General features: G+C 42.2%; 1 protein-coding gene across 5 annotated transcripts in view; it reads right to left on the reverse strand.

Moving 5' to 3' along the window:
* Positions 1 to 211: 211 nt before the first annotated feature.
* rassf7a (Ras association domain family member 7a) overlaps positions 212 to 19,927 on the reverse strand; it is a 30,942-nt gene continuing 11,226 nt past the window's right edge. For 3 of the 5 annotated variants that reach the window (XM_067499865.1, XM_067499864.1, XM_067499863.1), the window contains 5 exons: positions 6,423 to 6,622; positions 4,821 to 5,728; positions 2,579 to 2,753; positions 2,384 to 2,491; positions 212 to 511 (listed from right to left, as the gene is read on the reverse strand). In XM_067499865.1, coding sequence (XP_067355966.1) covers positions 486 to 511; positions 2,384 to 2,491; positions 2,579 to 2,753; positions 4,821 to 5,728; positions 6,423 to 6,525 — 1,320 coding nt within the window. In that variant the 5' untranslated portion in view covers positions 6,526 to 6,622 and the 3' untranslated portion in view covers positions 212 to 485. Of the gene's footprint in view, positions 512 to 2,383; positions 2,492 to 2,578; positions 2,754 to 4,820; positions 5,729 to 6,422; positions 6,623 to 9,153; positions 9,176 to 9,264; positions 9,410 to 19,927 lie in introns of those variants that run through there. The other 2 variants (XM_067499867.1, XM_067499866.1) reach the window with 2 other exon arrangements.

Below are 19,927 nucleotides of genomic sequence, written 5' to 3' on the forward strand. Positions count from 1 at the left end.
CATTGTGAGTCACTCTATAATCTCAGCAGAAAGTATTTAGGAACTATGTTTAGTGGTAAGTGTTGGTTAAAAAAAAAGGTAGCTGTCATAAACATTTTGTTACTTTCCTTTAACAAAAAATTATTCTAACTGTAGGTGCATCTTATGTGCTGCCCCTCCATTCCTAGTTACTACGTCCTTGGAACAAGAAATGTATAAAACAAAACACTGATTTATATCTAAAACACAATACATATTTTATTATATTTAAATACATAGTTCTCTAGGTAAAAGGTTCCTAAATTATTTTACATTTCATACATATACTTGCAGTGTTTACAGTAGCAAAACTCTGTAAATATATTTGTCTTTGTATATACAGTATGTACCGTATATTATAGTAGACTGAATAATGACAACAGTTACAAATAAAGGGGTTAAATAAGAGGAGACGGTGACAGAACAGTGAACAAGTGTCCCTTGGCCCTGCGGTCCATGTTTTAACTTCATGATGACTCTCGGGATGTCAGGACTGCAAGACACAAAAATAAGTGGGGATGATGATCCCTTTGTTTGGAAAACAGTTTTCAGCTGAGACAGAGCAGGGGATACCTGGCTTAATCAAGACAGTCACACAGGTCTATAAGAAACACAATTTGACATAAATTAACTACTTTACCCGTACAGATTGTAGAGTATGACTGAGGTCTGGCAGTCGGAGGAGCATTTTTGGACATAAGCACATTTCTCTAACAAGTGATGAAAGCTATGGTATTTCTGAAGTAAGGACAGGTTGTGCAGTACTCAAAAGAAAATACCACACTGCATACACTGCTACTGCATACAGTAGGAAGAGAGTGCACATTCAAACACACGTCACTTTGACCTGCCAGCATAATACAGAGATACATTACAAAATGTTAAGAAATATGAATAATTAGATATCAGCTTAATTAATTATCCGTTATTACGAATAACAATTTTGAAGATGGACAAGGAACTGGGAACAACAGTATCCCTTGTTTTCTTGATATTTGTTATTAGGACTTAAGTAAGTAAGCTCATCTTTAACACAGCACACTAAGGCACAGTGCAGGTTTTGACAGGTCAAATGTTAGTGTGATGGCAGCAAGAAAACCAGGTGAATCCATCCAAAGAAAAAGAAAAACATCTCAAAAGACCACAGCCCCCCATGGCACTACTTTGGAAATGTATCACTTCTTTTGGCATGGATCTTGGAAGGATCACAACTGGTAAAACCTATAAACTCCTGTCTGTAGGCTGACAAGGGCCAAGGCTTCACACAAGAAGAGAATGGGACCGTGCAAAACACGTTGCAGAGCCCTCCTTGAAAGGCTCTTGGTCTTTGGAAGTCAGGCGGCACCAAAGTACAAGGCATTGTATAGATACACTTGTTGACATTTACAGTGGCTTCAGAACGTACTCAGAAAGTTCACAAGTTCTCCCCATCACTTTTTATGGAGCTTGTGATGATCAGCATGGAAGCATGGGATCAACCACCCAAATCTTGGCAGACACTTACCTAAGAAGACTCACGGCTATAACTGCTGACACAAGTTCTTCTACAAAGTACCAAATTAAGGGGCTCAACACTTCTACTGAAATATTCGCTTTTTGATTTTCAATAAATTTACAATAATTTCTAAAAATGTGTTTACTTTGTCATTAGGGTAATTTTTAACAACACAATATAGTTTGCAAACGTCGAAAGCATCTGAACACTTTCAGAAGCCACAGAAAACAGTATCTATACATAAAAGGTAAACAGAAATAACACTGGTGTCTTATCCTTCCATGACACCGTTTAAAAACAGTACCACAATTAAAATATCTACTACAGTCATTTCCAGTGCGATCAATGCATTACATGGAGATACAGTGAAAAGGCTCTAGGCAGATGATTGCTCACTTGAAGGAGAGGCCACTCTATATTAATCAAGGAGAATTAGGAGCAAGTTCCCAAATGCAAAGTATGATGAAAGCAGCAACTGTTAGTCCAGATGCAAACAGTGAGAAGAGGAAGGGAGGGAGTACAGGCATCATGAAGGGATGGACAGACCCACAGGTTTAAAGTAAACAGGGATATGAATGACAACATGGAGGGAGAAATGTGGAAGTTAAAATCAAGTTAGGGACAAGAATCAGCAGAAGACTGAGAGTTAGGCACAGAGGAGAAAACTTTCAGCCATTAAAGGTAGAGAAAGGGTAGTAGGCTGAGAAGTAGCAAGACCTCCACCATACCCAACACCCCAAACCACATCTGGAGCCTTAAACCCGATCAAGCTGGAGTAGAAAGAATGGGCACAAGAGGTTCTGGGACCAGGGCAAGAGAAGAGCAGAGCAGGTTGGACTTGGGAAGCAGCGGGATCTCACACATACACACCCTCAGGGTTGAGACTGGACACTAGAGGGTTTTGCAGGTTGCGTGGATGTCCAAGGAACTGTTTGGCAGTGGGTCGTGGTGGCGATTCCACTGGAATTACACTGCGACCTGAGGGAGAGTCAGCAGAGGGCAAGTCAGCAAGGCTTTTAAAGCCTACTAGCATCTAATAACATCTACTTTCATTTGGTTTCTTACTTCCATTCTTATGTCCATCTTGCAGAAAATGAGTGAAATCTAACTGCTCTAGTTGCTCCTGAAGCTCTGTGCGTGAATTGGTGTGCGCTGGCAGGACACCTGTCTGTTGTATAAACTGCTGCAGGTTACACTGCCTAAGCTCCTTGTTCAAATCCTCCATCACTTCCTGTCTGTCCTGAGGTAGACAAGAGGAAAGATTAGTGAGGAAAACAAAGGACAACTGAAAACTGAGATCAGCACTGTCTCACTAAGGGTTTCTCGTGTGCCTGCATGCAGATGTTAGTACATAAAAAATAGGATTCAATGTGCCTGTTAACAAACTATATAAGCAATTATTCAGTTCTGTGTGATTATAATGGCAATGAGTTCCTTTGTTTTCAGAGGGGCACTGCTGTTTGCTGTTAGTCACATTGCCATGCATGTAAGTGCCATCCATTCACCACAAGGGGTCAGCAGAGTCTACAAGTCTAAACTCATGGTACATCTAAACACCATTATCCAACTCAGTCCAATTCATCCAATTCAGTTACAACAAATCATCAAAGTTGCACAACTACCAGCGTTTTTCTGTCAGATTCCAGCATCCTGAGGCATGCTTACAGAGACACATAGCAATGTTTGTTCGCCATACAAAGCTGACTTTACTAACCACATGCAATACAGAGGTCCTCCATCAAAACAGTTTTGTCACTTTTTCACACAGAGATTAAATTCTTGCTCCCACACAATCAGCCTTGATTGACTAACCATTGGTGCTTAATCAATGTGTCTGCACATACTGCAGGAAGCAGCAGCTGCATGCTTACAGCCCCCTTTTCCAGCACCCGTGTGTGTGTGTATACATGGGTAAGTGATGTTGAATTGAAACAGCCTGCTAAGGCAGTTCATGCATGAAAGTCTGCCTCTGTTAGTGCAATGACGGGAACACTGTGCTCATCACCACCAGCACTTGTACCACCACTGATAACTGACACTGCCAGACATACATGTCTTTTCTATTACAACACGTTCAGCCTTAGTATTGTAATATGTGCCATTTGCAGGAAGTAAAAGCATATTATTTCTTCCAGTGAATTACTGCTTGGGTTGCAGCATGTCCCAAAAGGCACTAGCAGTGCTGCTAGTTACAAGTCGTGACACAGTAGTCAATGTTATAGCCTATTGTTAGGAAAAAACAAAAGTCTAATACAGCTGTTGTGCAGCAGGTTGCATTCTATATAATTGGCAAATTGATCATGACACACTGTCTCTCTGTGTCCCATCAACTAGACAATAAATCTGTGGAGCTCACCCTTAGAGTCAGACACATCCCCATGAGGATGACTGACTCAAGAGCAAATGAGCTTATCATTATGTTTTAATTCGATTTGCAGCTAGGTTGCCATTGCTTGGTTCTCCGTGGACTGAGAACAGGACATGTCAGGCTGGTTATCTTCTTCTTATAAATACTGCAACACTGTACTACAAGTGTTTTCACAGGGCGCTCCATGACAAAATATTCCAAACACAGTGTATCAAATTAAAATATTATATATAAAGGAATTTAATTTTGTTAACTTCCCTGGCTGGAGCAAGTCTGCATCAGCTCCATGAAGTAAATCCCAAAGTGTCAGGTTTCATTTGGATTATCTGGAAACTCAAGTTTCAGTTAGAAGTGGGTTAGGCTTTTATTGATACAACTGTATCTATGACAACCACCACAAGTAATCAAAAAATGGCACCACAAACGACAATCAGTTGAGGCTGTGTAGATCCAATAAAATGGGCTTCTGTTCCACAATGAGGTCCTCTTTAATCTGTTTTTTATACACAAGATACAAGAATATAACACATCTGCCAGTGCAATATAAACACTAAAGTAACCACGTGTTCAACACATGCACACAAGATGAGAAAATACCTGCCAAACTGGTTCAGCTGGCCTGTACATAGTTCATCAGCCATTACAGTAATTGCATACACAGTACGATATGAGTATACAGTATTGATGTCACCTTGACTTCTTCAATAATCATTCATATGTCAAAATGACACAGTAAATTGCATTTCCTCTTTGCTAAGTATTGCTTTGCTTTTTAGTAGTGTCTCTGCACTATTGTGAGTCTGCTGCAGCGCTTGCAGTTGGAGAGGGATGCAGGCTTACAGTTAGATAGAGGAGGGGTATGTGTTACACCCCTCTAATGACACATGGATTGATGTGGAATTAGAGCCCTTTCTCCAGAGCTGTGACCTCTCTCCTTACCTGCAGCAGAGACTCTGCCTTCCCAAGAGCCTCGACAGTGTCAGATAGCTGCAGCTCCAGCTCTGCCCCCTGCTTCTCCTGGGTCTGAAGCTGTGCCTTCACAGCTTCTAGGGACTCCTCAGGCCCATTGGACTTCCCTTCTGCCTGCCTTTCCAGCTGGATCTCTTGTTCCAACTGAGCAGAGCGAATTGAGAACTCGTGGAGCCGTCGCCCACAGTCGTCTAACTTGGCGTGGAGCTCTCCCAGCCTCCTGCTCATTCCTTGCTCTTTCTCTAGCTCTGCTTGAAGCTCATTCTCCCAGTGCTGCTCATGGGCAAGCTCAGCCTGGTTCCTCCGCATCGCTTGCTCCAGAACATCTATCTCTTCTTGCAAACGAGCATCAGAGACTGGTGAGGGACAGGGGGATGGATAAGAACGATCCCATGTATGCGATTCCTTCTCTAGGGCTTCTAGCTGGGCCTCAATGGTCCTCAGTCTCTCCTGTTGTTGAAGAACTTTCCTAAAGACCTCCTCTTTGGACTGGCCTATAGGTGCATGAGGTGATAGTGGGTTAGGGGATGGGGAGGGGGAGGCTCTTTGTTCTGGAGAGTCCTGGGGAGACCTCTTAAATTGTTTAGCTTTGGTCCTAGGGGAGGTGGATGGCCCCAGGTTAAAGGTGAGTGCTTTCTTAGGCTGGCTGCGTTTCAAAGGCTCTGGCTCAGGATGCTTGGACAGGGGAAGGGGTGTTGGCCTGTCTTGTTTTGAGCCAGGTCCATCACTGCTGCTGGGGCCAGTGCGGCGGAGGAAGAACTGAACCTCACTGCCATGTTGGCCTAACTTAGCAAGAGACTCCAGGGGTTTCTCTGTGGCCAGCAGCTGCCTCTCTGTATCCCTAAGACGCTGGATCAGAACATAACGACCTGTCTGACCTAAAGATAGAGAAAGAGAAAGACAGAGTGAGTCCACATGAACAAATGTACCACAAAACAGCACGCATTATTCAGGTGAATGACAGATGGAAAAAAATGATCTTACATACATCAGTCCAATATACTGATGCGTTACTTGCAAAACAAGCTTTTCTCCTTCAGTGTAATAACAACAGTGAGTTTGACATCTCCCACTGGTTCTAGGCAAATAATGCTAAGTGAACAAATGACATCAGATGCATTATTATGTTGCTGATACCTTTAAATCTCTGCCTCAGAGGACTGGAATAAAAGGATGCTGTGTAAGTCTTGCACAACATGTAAAAAATGTTCAAATAAGCTGAAGTTTCCACAAGGACCTTGAAATTAGGACAAACCCTCCCTAATGACTTGGCAGGCAGCTCACTCATGGAAGGAGGAGAGTGCTAAATCTGGAGTTATGTTGTTCAATGCTGCTGCAGCGTATGGCTTGAATGAAGCTGGAGGATATAGGGATTGGGAGTCGGCTCAAATACGAACTGACCCCCTGACGATCCAGCAGAGTGCGCAATTTAGGTCAGCAGAGAATGGCAAGGTGAGGCCAGAACAGGGTTGCTGCAACTTTGGCATGTCCAAACACTCAAACAATCCAGGAGCCTTAGGTGATGGTAACACAAAATGATGAAATCGGTATTTCAAAACTTAAGATACTCACCAATGGCCTGTGCCAGAGCAATTACTACATCCTGGCAAGACGTCTCTTCTGACAGGCCACACACCACCCGCACCACCCCATCCACCCACACCTTGAGCTCCATCTGGCACTGGGCAGGGCAATAGTGAAGGGTAAGATGGTCTTCAAAACAGATAACTTCAGCTTGGCTTGGCTTAGGTCAACGCTGCATGGCACTGACTCTGAAAGGAACAACAGCAGAGACACAGGGGTAAGAGGCACATTGATAATTGATCCAGAAATTTCATTTTACTTTCGAGACAGGACTTTTTTGTATGATGAAGCAAAGGCAAATTCCTTGGGGTAATAATCAGTTTGAAAAAAAAAAAAAAAAAAAAACGGGGAAAGAGATCACAACATCAGTTCCGTGAGGTCACGGAGTTGTAATCTGTCACTAACCTAAACAAAAGCACTGGAAGCAGTTCAAGGCTTAAAACCCTGACATGTGAAAAACTGTGCCACACTGATTCAAAGCAAGATGGAAGTGTAAATCCTAACACCAGTATCCAATGAGTACAGTAATGTAACATTTTGAGAAGTTCCTAGTAGTTAGTTAGGAGCCGCAGCAATATCTTGTGGACCTGGGAGCATAAATGCCAATCTGTAACCCAATTAAACGCTCTGCTGCCCTCCTTCAAAGCCGTTATGATAGCTTACTGCCGAGGGGAACGGACAGGGAAAGTGGAGCAACTCAAGTGTGTCTATGTTTGGGAGAGGGTGTTTGTATGCGCAGAAACACAGAAAAACATAGCAGGAGAGTGTGTCGGGGAGTGTGCTTGTGTCTCTCAGTTTGATCCACCTAAGCAGGACCAAAACTAGGTCTCCTCAGACTTCAGAGAGCAGATCAGCAGGGAGCTTAGTACACGTCTGGGCAGCATGTTTAACCTAAATGATTATCACTGTATCAGTCCTCACTCTGCCTCTCTGTACTTTTACAGCTAAGCTTCAAAACAAGGTAATAAAACACCGCAGTCCTCATAAAGAGTGAAATGCCTCGAGCAGTGGTAGGATTTTCTGTAGGACTTGGCACAGCGTATAAAACTTTGTAGCCTAGGTGGGTAAAAGACAACTCTTCACCCAGAGTCAGACAGATGGTGTTCTCTTTCTGTCAGTTCTCAATGGGAGCTGTTTAATACTGAGCCCCACCATTATCTTGCCCCTCATTCAGTGGCTGGCTCTGCTCCACTGGCTGCCTATAGGGAGCTGCTTTAGAGGAATGCACTGACTTCATCTGCCAGCCGGAAGAATTCCTGCTTTTCTTACCAAAGCCCTCGCCCCGCCTCTGATCTGCTGCTGACCTGGCTGCCCCGCACCATTACTTCTCGGCTGTTTGGACACCAAACACAAACTCAGCTGGGGAGCAACAGCCTATCTGATGTGGCAACAACATCACACAGGAACAGTTCAACATGACACCGTGTACAGAGGGAATGACGGCAGAGATTGCACCCGCAGAACAAGATCAGAGAAAACATAGGGGGGAGCTAAGAGATGGATGATCCCACGTGGTAGAAATTCTTTTGTACGATCTAAGCAAGGTGATTTCATCTGTAATAAAACTTGTTATCAAAAGACTGCTTATCAAAATCAAACATCAGACATTTCAACACAGAAGTTATGTTATTCTTTCATAGAGAGCACAGAGTGTTCTGTGATGTCCACCATATTTAATCTTAACTGGTGAGTCACAGGATGAGTAGACTATCATTTGCTTTAGTGTTAAGGCTTTCTTCAAACAGAGAACATTTTCTTACCGTGCAGAAACTTGCAGGAAAGAAAAGTGTTTCCTAAGCTCAAACAGAGTTTGGAATCTTGATTTGAATAATCCACACGTGCATGTACAGTGAAATTAAGCCCCACCTAACCAAAACTAATATAATTTAAAACCCAGCAAACTTGCAGACTGTTCCTAACCTTAAGGTTTTTATATCTCTCTAAGTTTTTATATGTACTGTAACAATCACATTAAATGAGAACACAAACCCAAAAAACATCTCCCAGCTAAGAATGTCACTCTCCCATGATGCTTAGTTCTTGTCCCTCCTGGCTGGTGAAATGTGATAATCTGCACTAACAGGAAACAAACCGGCCTTAGAGTCTCAGGTTGCTCTCTATTTTCTCTGTCACGGGCGCAACAACACTGGGAACCAGACGCCTGCCTGACCCAGCTCCTTTTCTCAGTCCAGCTCCGGAGTCCTGTGTCAGTTCTCATTGAAATCCAGACACAGAAGAGGCCCCTTTAGCAGCGTTTGTTACATTTAGCCTCAGAAACATGAAGCATACAGACACTGTAAGCTAGAGAAAACAAAAGGACAGTGAAACAGATAATGTTTTTAAAAAACTGCCGATGGCAAACATTGTCAATCTAAACATTCGCTATCCAGTAGGGAAAGGATGACTCTAGCGCGTAATATTTGGTTACACCATGCAAAATCTATGGTCAAACACAGACTGTGGGACCTTATGTTTAGTCACTATGTGCACACGCCCATTCTAAATCAAGCCTCTAAAACTCTTTTTTACCCACATGACAATGCTCCACACCTCCAAAGCCCACCATTTAACCTCAGGCCACCCCCCCAGCCACCCCCAGTCTGTCTACTATCAACCATGACCCACCCACCCAAAAAGCACAGGACACGGTTTCATTGAAACTGTGAGCTGTGGCCAGTTACACAGGAAAGAAATCAAGAAATTTACTTAATTTACTTACTTAAGATGTCAAAAATCTTCCACTCCTAGGTAAAACACAAGAACATCTATATCCACAAACAAGCCACTTGAGTAGCTTTGTAGCTGAGCCGAATAAAGAAAACGGACTTACGGTCATAATATGTGATAAAAGGTACAAAAAGAGATGGTGAGGCAGACAGGCAGGGAGCAAACGGGGAAAAATGCTGAAAGACACATTAATAAGAAATCAGAGGGTAGAGAAAAGGCAGCGACAGGAGTCATGTGCCATTCCCTCCCTTCATCATTCACCCATCCAACTAACCCACTTTGCGTCTTTCACCACCCTGTCTGTGCCTCTGTTTCTCGTCCAAAGCCAGCCTCCAAGCTCCTCTGTGAATTCGACTCAGGGCAGAAGTGGTAAGTGTCACTGCTCTGCAGACACACTGGGCATGATTCGGCTCATCTGGGTGCCACTTTGTGTGAGCATCAGTGTCAGCCTGTGAATTACTTGGCCTTTTTGGACATGCTGGACGCTGACAGGTTTATAAAACTATTGTTTGATTAAATTAAATTACAGTGTAGGAGGCTGGAAAATGAACAATGATGGGACCATTTTTCCTGTCAGTCATTCACTTAGTAATGAATTTAGCTTCTTCTGGTTGAGAAAAGAATCTTGCAGACGTGAGAACACCTACTGTTATCTTCTTTATGTTTTTTTTTTAAGAGATTTAAAAGATGTATCAAGAGACAAACACACGCACACACAAGCCCAACTTTGTCTTCCTTCATTCATGGACAGACACACCCTTAATTTTCAATTTCCTGTGTTTCTTATGAGCAATATTAGAAAGCATCCAGACGAGAGAAAAGCCTTTCGGAAGAAATTCCAAGCAAAGTTAGCAGTGAACTGTAGCTTGTCAACCTGAGCCCTCAGGCTACATGAAGAGTACTGGGTGTGTAATGACTGTTTGTGCATGTGCACAGGGACTACACTACATTGTGTCAAGTTGTTGACATGGTCAAGGGTTGGGTGTGCATGTGTTCATATACAACCTTGTATGTGTGTTTGCAAACAGACATGCCATTTAGGGCCTATCTTTATGAAAGGCTGCTCCAGCTCAGGCTGATTATTCTGCTATCTCTGCAGTGAGTCCAGGGAACAATGGCAAGAGTAAAAGGACATCACACACCTCCTCTGATCCGAACAACAGGTGGTTACACAAACACACACAAATACACCAAGTGCAGACAAGCATCTATGCCCAGTAGTATCAGTACTGAAAATAAGGCCCCGACACAGGGTGGTTAAATTGAACATAATAGATTTGACATTGCTGTTAGAGGACAATGGACAGTGTTAGGGAAGGCTACCCTCTCTGTGCCACTCTGCTCCAGGTTGGCAGAGACACACAAACACTCAAAGAGCCAGTAACACTCTGGCACAGAGCAGCCTGGTCTCGTCTGTGCTGCAGAGACACCATTATTGTTGTGGTTCCACACTCAGCAGACAGTGTTGCCTCTTTTGTGGCCTCTGGCATCACTGGATACTCTCCCATGTTGCACCACGCCAGCTTTTACTGCCATTCTGCTGTGTTCACATGTTATCACAGATAAAACTAATAAAAGGCAAAACAGACCCTTGCTTTTGTCCTCCCTCCTCTCTCTTGTTTTGCATTCTTTATCCTTCCTCCTCCTCCTTTGTTATCTAGTGTCTTCGAAGAGAGCTCAGGTTATGTGCTCAAAGACCGCTGAGATCAAAAACACATAAAAAAAAGTCCACAAAATGCCCATGGTATGGAGCAGCACCATAATTATTCATAATTCTAGAAAATTATCCTTTTGCTTCAGCAATTAGAACAGATTCTCTGTGGAAATATTGTGGTGAATCACATGGGTATTCTCATCCACTTCTTCATTACACAGCAAGAATAATGTCTGATGCCAGCTTGCACACCGGCTAGAAAAGAGCTGTCTCACACACACACACACACACACACACACACATATATATATATATATATATATATATATATATATATATATATATAGTCGTATTTCTGTTTTCTGTTCCACTTTAAAACAAATTAATATACAAACATTTAAATTTGGACAGAAGTTTGTAGCTGATGAGTGAAGCAACCAAAAAATTAACAAGCTTTTGCAGTTGGAAAAATTCCATACATAGAACATTAACACACAAGTGGTCATTTATTATGTTTCAAAAATTCACTAGTATTTTCACAACTCAATAATGTGATTTTTTAAAAAAAAGTAAAAACTGTCTCAAGAACTGAATTGTGCTAATCCCTATACAAAACATCTGTACGAGCCAGGCTCAACGCTGTCCTCAGGCATAGTGAAAAAAATATAATAGCAATGACAGGCCTAGCCTGGCCTCACGTATTTATCGGCTTATTGTTTGACAAACAAACTGCTTTGTAAAAACAGTCAGTAGTAGCTCCCTGAACACCATGACCCTAATGCAGAGCGATTATTAGCAGGGCTCCAGCACCTGCAGTCAGAGAGCAGGGAGTGTTCCACTGGGCGCATGTTCAAACTAGATCCAGGATTTAAGAGCTTCCATTGGGTGATACCAAAAACTTAATAATTTTTCAATGTGGACACACCTTTCACGCAGCAGATCATTTGCTTTTATATTACTATGTGACAAGGCAGTAAAACATAGGAAAAATAAAAGTCACAGCAGCATGATTTAGCTTGTCTAGGAGGTGTTAAAACATCAGACTGTGGTTTGTTCACTTTGTGATACGTGTTCAGCTTCTGAAACTCTGCTTGTGAAAGGAAAAGTGGGCTATGTGTGTTTTGTTTGTGCTGGAATAACATTTAATTTGCATGTTGGCATTAGAGTATTCTTATCTGTAAAAGTGTGCATTTTACTATGATAGTGGTGATTCTTCTGCCTCACAGTAAAGGGCATGGCTGCAGCAGACTCTCCAGACACACTGATTGTTAATTAGACTGAACGGTTGCCTGGTTCCCTGCTAACAGAGCTTCACCAAAGCTTCAATGCACCTGATGAATAATGCATTTTTCACAGCACATTAATTTGGCAAATATTTCTCCGAACAAACTCCAAATGCTTGTGACCAGCTAGCTCTTTGAAAATGTCCCTCGTCCGTCTGCATCACTACTCTATTGACATGCTAATGACTCGGTGCGGAGGAATCCGAAACAGCACTAATAAGCTTTTGTCGTCATACTTGCATACAGGGATCTGTTGGTGCACCCTTCAATCTTCTCTATTATAATGATTGGTCCATCCAAGTGTGAAATCTCAATGAGAGAGGATCAGTGCTTCATTAATACAGGGGACACCTTTGCCTCCAAATCAAGGACAAATATGTGCAGCGTTATCTAGCATTTATAAAGCAAACTAAGAGGTTGCAAGCTCAAATTCCACATCTGTTGGACAAGGGCGGTTATTCTGCAACAGTTCTTAGACATGCAAGCTGTTTAATATCCATGCATATATAGTAATTTATGAATAATAAGGGTTTAAACATTAAAGAATATGCTGGTAATTTCCTTTTTTTCCCCTTCGGCTTATCCCGTGAGTTCATGGTCGCCACAGCAGATCATTTGTTCGCATGTTGATTTGGCACAGCTTTTTACGCCGGATGCCCTTACTGATGCAACCCTTCCCAATTTCTACCTGGGACTGGCACTGCACGGCTGGGGATGAGCTGTTAGGGGTTCAGCATCTTGCCCCGGGACACTTTGACATGTGGTCGGGAGGAGGGGGGCGTGAACCTCCGACCCTATGGTCGGTAGCCAGCCATAGGGTCAGTCGTCCCCATAAGGTTGGTAATTTTCTATATTTGTTGCACTGCCATGTAGCATACAGGGTTTAATATTAACAGAAAAAACTGTAAAACAAAGTATGTGCACTCTTGTTTACTTCAGATGCTGTAAAACCATCTAGCTTTCTGAGCCTTTGCGGCAACATTTTTAAAAAATATTCACATAATTTTTTTATGAAGAAACGTTATCTTACTTAGCGAATTTGCGGATTTGTTTCTAATTGTTTCTAAAGACACAGACAAGTAAGCTTATCCACGTTGGGACACTGTCAGACATTAGTCAATTTGAGGAAATTCATTCTTGATTTTAGTCTGTCTAGGGGAACTGTTGAAAAGATGCTATAGAAAATGATCAAAGTTATCCTTCAAAGTGAATTGCCCCTGTTGATGTGAAGCAGAGCTTGACATGGCCATTCAATCTTGCCATCACCTGTGGTTGTCACTATAACTACAGTCACGCTGTATAAAACGGAACTTGGTGTGAAATCCCAGTCATCATGAATCGTCAGCAGCACTGATACAGACAGATGCTAACCTGTCTGACCCGTAAGAGAAAAGGAAACGGAAAAGTGTCAGAAATATTTAATTGCTATTCATAAAAATGCAAGTAGGTTTTGTTTTTTAGCAGCCTACTTTTGAAATATAAAGAAGCCCGTCACAATTTAAAGTTCAGAGTAAGGTAATAAGGTACATTCCCATGAGAATGTGGCCACAATAGTTTACACTACTACAATATTCAACTCCCCAAGTGAAAGACTGATGCATACCTGGTTTGGCAGTAGTCCCCCACTTGTTTAATTTAACCCTGGAAACCAAGCGGGGGCGAGTACATTAGAGATGAGGAATTTGTTTGCGCTGACTCATGGATCCACCCACAGAGCCAGAAGCTAATGTTGAGAATGATAATGCAGGATTGCACATTGCCCGTCGAAGGCCAGGCAGAGCTGGTATCAACTGAGAGCTCAGATCAGGATGAGTGGTTTGGCTGGCTGCACAGGAGTTTGTATTGTTGGGTGAGCAAAGGAAGAAGGCGCTTAGACTGCTGATGGGCACCCATGTGTAATTATACACTGCCGACCTGACTCAGCAATACTTTCCAGGGAAGGAGGACATCGCTCTGTTCCCAGCCAAACTCATACACGGTGCACATATTAGATAACACGCATGCACAGCGGTATGCGCACACATATATACGCGTTCAGTTATCACATGGCCAAAATTATATGTTACATGCTTGACGTATAGAGGGAAGACAGGCTGGCGCAAACTAAATGGATGAAGCTTTATTTCGGACTCAAGCAACATGTTACTGTAAAAGTGAACCCACTTATTCAGAAGGATGCAATTTACACAGTATAAGAGGAGGAATTTGTGACCTTACATCAAGTAATATGTGCTATTCACTGCACAGTTCAGTTTTTTGCAGGTGCATGTATGGGGGCTCTGCTCTCAGTTCTTTCATACATGCACATGTCACTGAGGAGTGATGCCACAGCCTCCAGTGTCACAGGTTTGAAGCTAAAGTCATTAGTAATTTAAAGGCCGCTTCTATGTCTGCTCAAATCAATTATTCACTCCTGTTTTGTGTTTTCCTTTTTTTTACGATTTTGAAGAAAATCTAAAATAATATGCTCAAATTATATCCAGAAAAACATATATTAGGGATAAAACAATGCAATTTACATATATGAAGGCTTCCTACATGGATGAGGAAACACAGAAACTGCTGAGTGTATTTGATTCTTGTTGCTGAACATCCTATAACCTGTAGAGATATTGAAAGGAAGGGATCTTGTCAGTGACTGAGATTGGTGTTATTCTTTCATCATACTTTAAGTCCATGCAATACATGATGCAATATACAGCTGCCAGTCCTTAAAGGGAATACTGTCATTAGTATGTCTGAAGAAAATAATACCAATCTGTAGCTGCAAAGAAAAACTGGCATACAAGAAAGCCCAAAGCCTCAAACCTACAATGTTCACACACAGTTCAGTCTGTCACATCATGTGCTACAGTGATACACAAGAAACATAAGTTTAGTATTTGGTGTGTCAGTATCAATCCAGGACAAAGCAGGTGCACATTTTTGGGCAGGGTTGGAGTGGGTAATATTACAACAAAAATATATGACTCAAACAAAAGAAAACACAGACTCTTCTGATGAATCAGTGTTTTCCCAGATGAAAGTGAAGAATTCCACCTGGGATCTTTCCCAACACATCAATCTGCGGCTGGGAAGGCTACATGGGCAGTTCAAAAACTACAGCTGTGGCTAATGTAACACATTCCCCGCTGATATGATTGGATTCAACTTAGAAAGCCAGAGTTTCTGACAACTGCTGGGAAGTTTAAGAGAAAGCTACAGACTGTACGGATGAACATGGTAATCCATTGCCGAGGTCACTCTGCAATGCAAAGCATCTCACGCCCTCCCATTGTTTACCTAGGGAGTTAATATACCTGGCCCCTGGAGAGAGGGATACAGGTAAACACAGCCATGAAGGGAGAGTCAGCATGTGTGTAGAGCTTGAGGTTACTTATTACAGCGATATCATGTTAAAACCAGATAAGACCTTGTCTTTTTATTTCACTAAGATTTAGGTCACAAAAATGTTGTCGTGTGTGCTGAGATAAGGTCTATGCTGGGGAATTTGAACAGGCAAGCACTCTGGTATGTACAATATTTCATAAAACTATGGTTTAGTAATAACTTTAAACATCAAGCAGCTACTTTCAGCTAAAGAAAATCTAACAAAATTATTAACCAAGATTACAAACTCAGATATGTGCTGCCAGCTTTTAGTACTTGTGTTGGTACACTGTGGTACAAAGTCCAGTCAGCACTGACTTTTGAGTCTTAATACCATGTAAAATAAGCAGAAAGGGTGGAATCTGTTGCATGTGGATCACAAGGTTTAGGGTGGGCCTCTCAATAGGCCTGATTTATAGTTTGATGGGGAGGTGTCACACATAACTCTCTCTCTCCCTGTCATTACTGTGTGGAGGAGTAAACGATGACGCCTATCAGAGCAGTGCAGGGGGGAAGCATGTGGTTTGCGATGAATAAGGAAAAAGCAGGATATATGGAGTGCAGATTTATAGTCCATTCGCAGTATCATGGGAGCACCTTTGTGACTAAGACAGTACTGACAGTGCCTGAGGTGCCCCTTCACTTCCACAAGCCCTGTACAGATTATGTACAAAAAGATGATGATCTTTGACATGAATACACATGCATACACTCACAGCTTAATACTAACAAGGCAGCTGCTTTTGAGTATACATGTGAGTAACAAGTTAGCAGGGAGAGAGGAGGGGCAATTAAGCATATAGCTTTGCTTTGTAAAACACGGAACAGTCCACACTGCATCAGATTCCAGGTTTTATTCAGCCGTGCAACCCTGGTAACAGCAAACCTGCATCTCGAGGCACCGTTCAAGTATGAGTCAAATGTTGCATCTTAAAGCACAAAGAAGAGTGTAACATGACACTGAAAATATGGCTTATCTGTTCATCACTTTGGATGAAAACAGTGACTGCTTTGCTTTGTCACCGGGTTATGGAAGCACCGTAGCCCAGGTTATACACACAAGTGTGCATTTGGGGCAAGTGACCTGTGAAAGATTGAGTGTGTTCAGTGTAGATACTAAAGAGCAAAACGAGGCTCTGATTGTTTAAGCTCAACAAGGCAGCGTGAAACATTTGCTGAGGCCCACATTTAGAGCCACAGACTCAGGTCATTTTGCACATCTCAGGTTGTTTGAGTAAAAAAGGATTCATTTTCGGTACACTTTAAATATCAGATTTTTACCAGCCCTGCTACAGACATCCACTTCTGCTCATCAATTTGTGTTTGTGCACCAGTAGCTGCCATCTACCCATGAGCAACATGTGCTTGTTTTGCTTCTAATGTGCTTGATCAAACACATCTACAACCAATGACAGGTCTGACATCAAGCCTCTCCGCTTGAGGGATGAGTCAGTCAAATCCACCTGCCTCTCTCCTCTCCTGTGTGTTGATTTAGTATCTCTGAACCCTGAGGCAGACATTTTCTTTTTCTTGCTGGCGTCTTGAACCCCCTCCTGCCCCTGTCCGGGCAGAGTCACCATGTTTTTTACTGCTTTCAAACCTCTGTGTGCACAGCATCAACACAGTATGGCTGGTTGAACAAGGGAGCAACCTGCACACAGACACATTCATACTTGGGTACAAAAAAAACACACAGTCACATGACGATCCCAGGGGCGTAAGCAGGGATGTTTCCAGCCCTACAGTCACTACACGCAGTAGAAGTGGGAGCTATTGAAAAAGACAAACAGACACAGACATCCATAACCCCATTAACTATCACCTACAAGTGGTTTTAAATATTTACAACAGAACATGAATTGTGAAGCTATAAGTTTGATGATGTGACAAAGCAAATGCTTATGAAGGCTTCAGGAAGTTTACTCTGACAAGATGTGACATTCGCTCAGGTGAACTTTATGGTCTGTTGGACTCACTTGGGAACATGTCCTTAGGTGGACTAAACTCTGTGAGGACAAACAGACTGAAAGCAGGTGGTTCAGTCTATCATCAATGGATGAAGAGAGATTCAAGAACCTTTACACCACTTAACAGAACAAAAACAAATACAATGCTGAGCAGTTGGCAACAAAAACAAAATCCAACTGGGATAAGTTTTTCAATACTCGATGGGATTGAAATTATACCCTGTCAGAATATTCTTGACGGTTTTACAGCACAAGTATGTGTTTTTCTAAAAAGGTGCGAATCTTAAGATCTAAATGCAGAACAACAGTGAAATTCCTATTCTAAATCCCTTCTTCCTCTCAGTAATTACAGCCTCAAAACTGACAAACTACAGGCCTGTTGTGTTTGTCTTTGCCTCCTCGGATACAACAGGTGAAGTCAGGCCTGTGTGTGCTGGGCAAGATGCCAGTCTTACTGATTCTGCTAGCCAAGTACATATTACCCTTCCTGGTACAAGAAAAACACCTGGTGAGTGAAGGAGAAACAGTCCCCATTTTTAATTATTTTGTAAGAACAACAAAAAAATGTGTTCACAAATGTGCATCACAAGAACTTGTGACCTTATTCTCAAGGCATCCCAAATGAGAAAAACTGAATTTTCCGCTATTATGGATTCTTGTGGGGAAAAAAGTTTGCCATAGTAAACTTGGTGGGGATGATTTATTTAGAAGAGTAGAGAGGATTTGATAAATTGAAAACTGGGTTGACTCTGGATTGGAAAGAGGGGTGTCAGGGTGGATGAGGGAGCAGGGTGTGAGGGATGTAAATGTGATGCAAGGAGGACTGGATCAATCTTTTATCACTGCAGTGTGCTTTCATCCCTAATGGATCCGACATGAGCAGAGCACAGCACTACCTTCCATCACATTGCACAGGCCAGGAAAGGACGCACGGAAAGAACAAGAGGGAGCAGGAGAGGTACGCAGAGCCGCACATGGGAAAGTAGCAGCTACAGAGAGAGAGAGAGAGAGAGAGAGAAAGTGGCTCAACCTACTTCCCCAAAAGTAATCACAACCCCAAACATGCAAACATATTATTTCACTGATGTGCTGTTATAGCCTTTCCAATTACCTCTGGCCCTGAGTGCAGGAGTTGGGAAACACTCCTGATAAGGACGGTGAGAAATTAAGTCACCTCCCAACATGAAGAATGAGTCTGAATATTCCCATCAAGAATCCCTAGAGATATCTCGCTGTGCAACGATGGACTTTCTTTCCTTGCCATGCGAGCCAAGCGGCAGGGCAGTCACACTGGCAGAGACACGCAGGCAGGCTGACAGACACACAGATGATTCTAGAAGAGGAGGGGAGTCCATCTGCGTATTCGAGCAGCAAAAGAGTAGTAAAAATAACATTGTGGAGAACAAGGCACGACGACTCTCAGAGGACACTGTTCTCTCCATGCTAAACAGGCTCATTCATGTGATAGAAAATTTGAAATATCTGGGCAGTGAACAAAAGGAAAGAGACAAAAAGTTCTAAGCAAACAAGTCTAGGAAGAAAGGTCAAAATTGTGTAAAGCATTTCACTACCAGCAGTAATTATTATCCTGTTATCTGTTTTTTGCTTCAGATATAGTAAAATATCAACTCAACATTATCTTATAACTATATTTTATTATCACTTCTCTACTCTGTCCACCGAAGAACTGTGGTCAAACAACTTCCTATATTTTACTAGCTGAAGATAATTATTGTACTGCATCTTCTTGGCTTCAGATATGCAAAGCTGGTATCAACCCCTGATAAATTAGCAAATGTCAACTGGGGCTACTATAAACTGAAGTTATTGAAAAAATATAATTAAAAGTTAAATATATGGACAAATTTACAGATTAAAGTTAAAGTAGAGTCAAAGCCACGATTTATGCTTGAGTCAGTCTTGTCCAGTTGGTTGCCATACAAATATATTTTATGCTGACATAACCTCTGTAATGCCAAGTTCACACACAAACAGATAACACATGAAGCATTACTGCGTAACTCCCACTGTCAGTCAGGGGGAAAAAAGCACAGTCACCACCTGTGGGGAAGGTGGGGGGCAATCAATGGTCCTGATAGGATAACTAATACAGCCTACTAATGACTTACAAGCCCAACTGTCCGACACATACCATACTGGGAAATATTAAATAGGATGCGAGCCATGCAAAATGCGGACTCAGTGTTTAAATTAGGCTTAGTGTGCTTTTGTGCATTTTGACTTACACAGTGTTGGCATTTGGCATGTGTTAACAGTTACATGCTGTGAGCGAGATGAACTCTGCCCGTCCTCTCCATAAATCAATCTTTAACCCTCAAGTGGAAAAAAGGAGCAGCATGTGGAACAAAGATTGCCTGCTCTTGTCTCACAGTCCAACACATTAAACGTTTGCTCACAAAAGCATATACATGTATATGGAGGCCAGCTTTGACCTAAAGAGAAAACTCAAAACATAGATACATACACAAAGAA

This window comes from Channa argus, chromosome 4 (assembly GCF_033026475.1).
Source record: "Channa argus isolate prfri chromosome 4, Channa argus male v1.0, whole genome shotgun sequence".
NCBI lineage: Eukaryota > Metazoa > Chordata > Actinopteri > Anabantiformes > Channidae > Channa > Channa argus.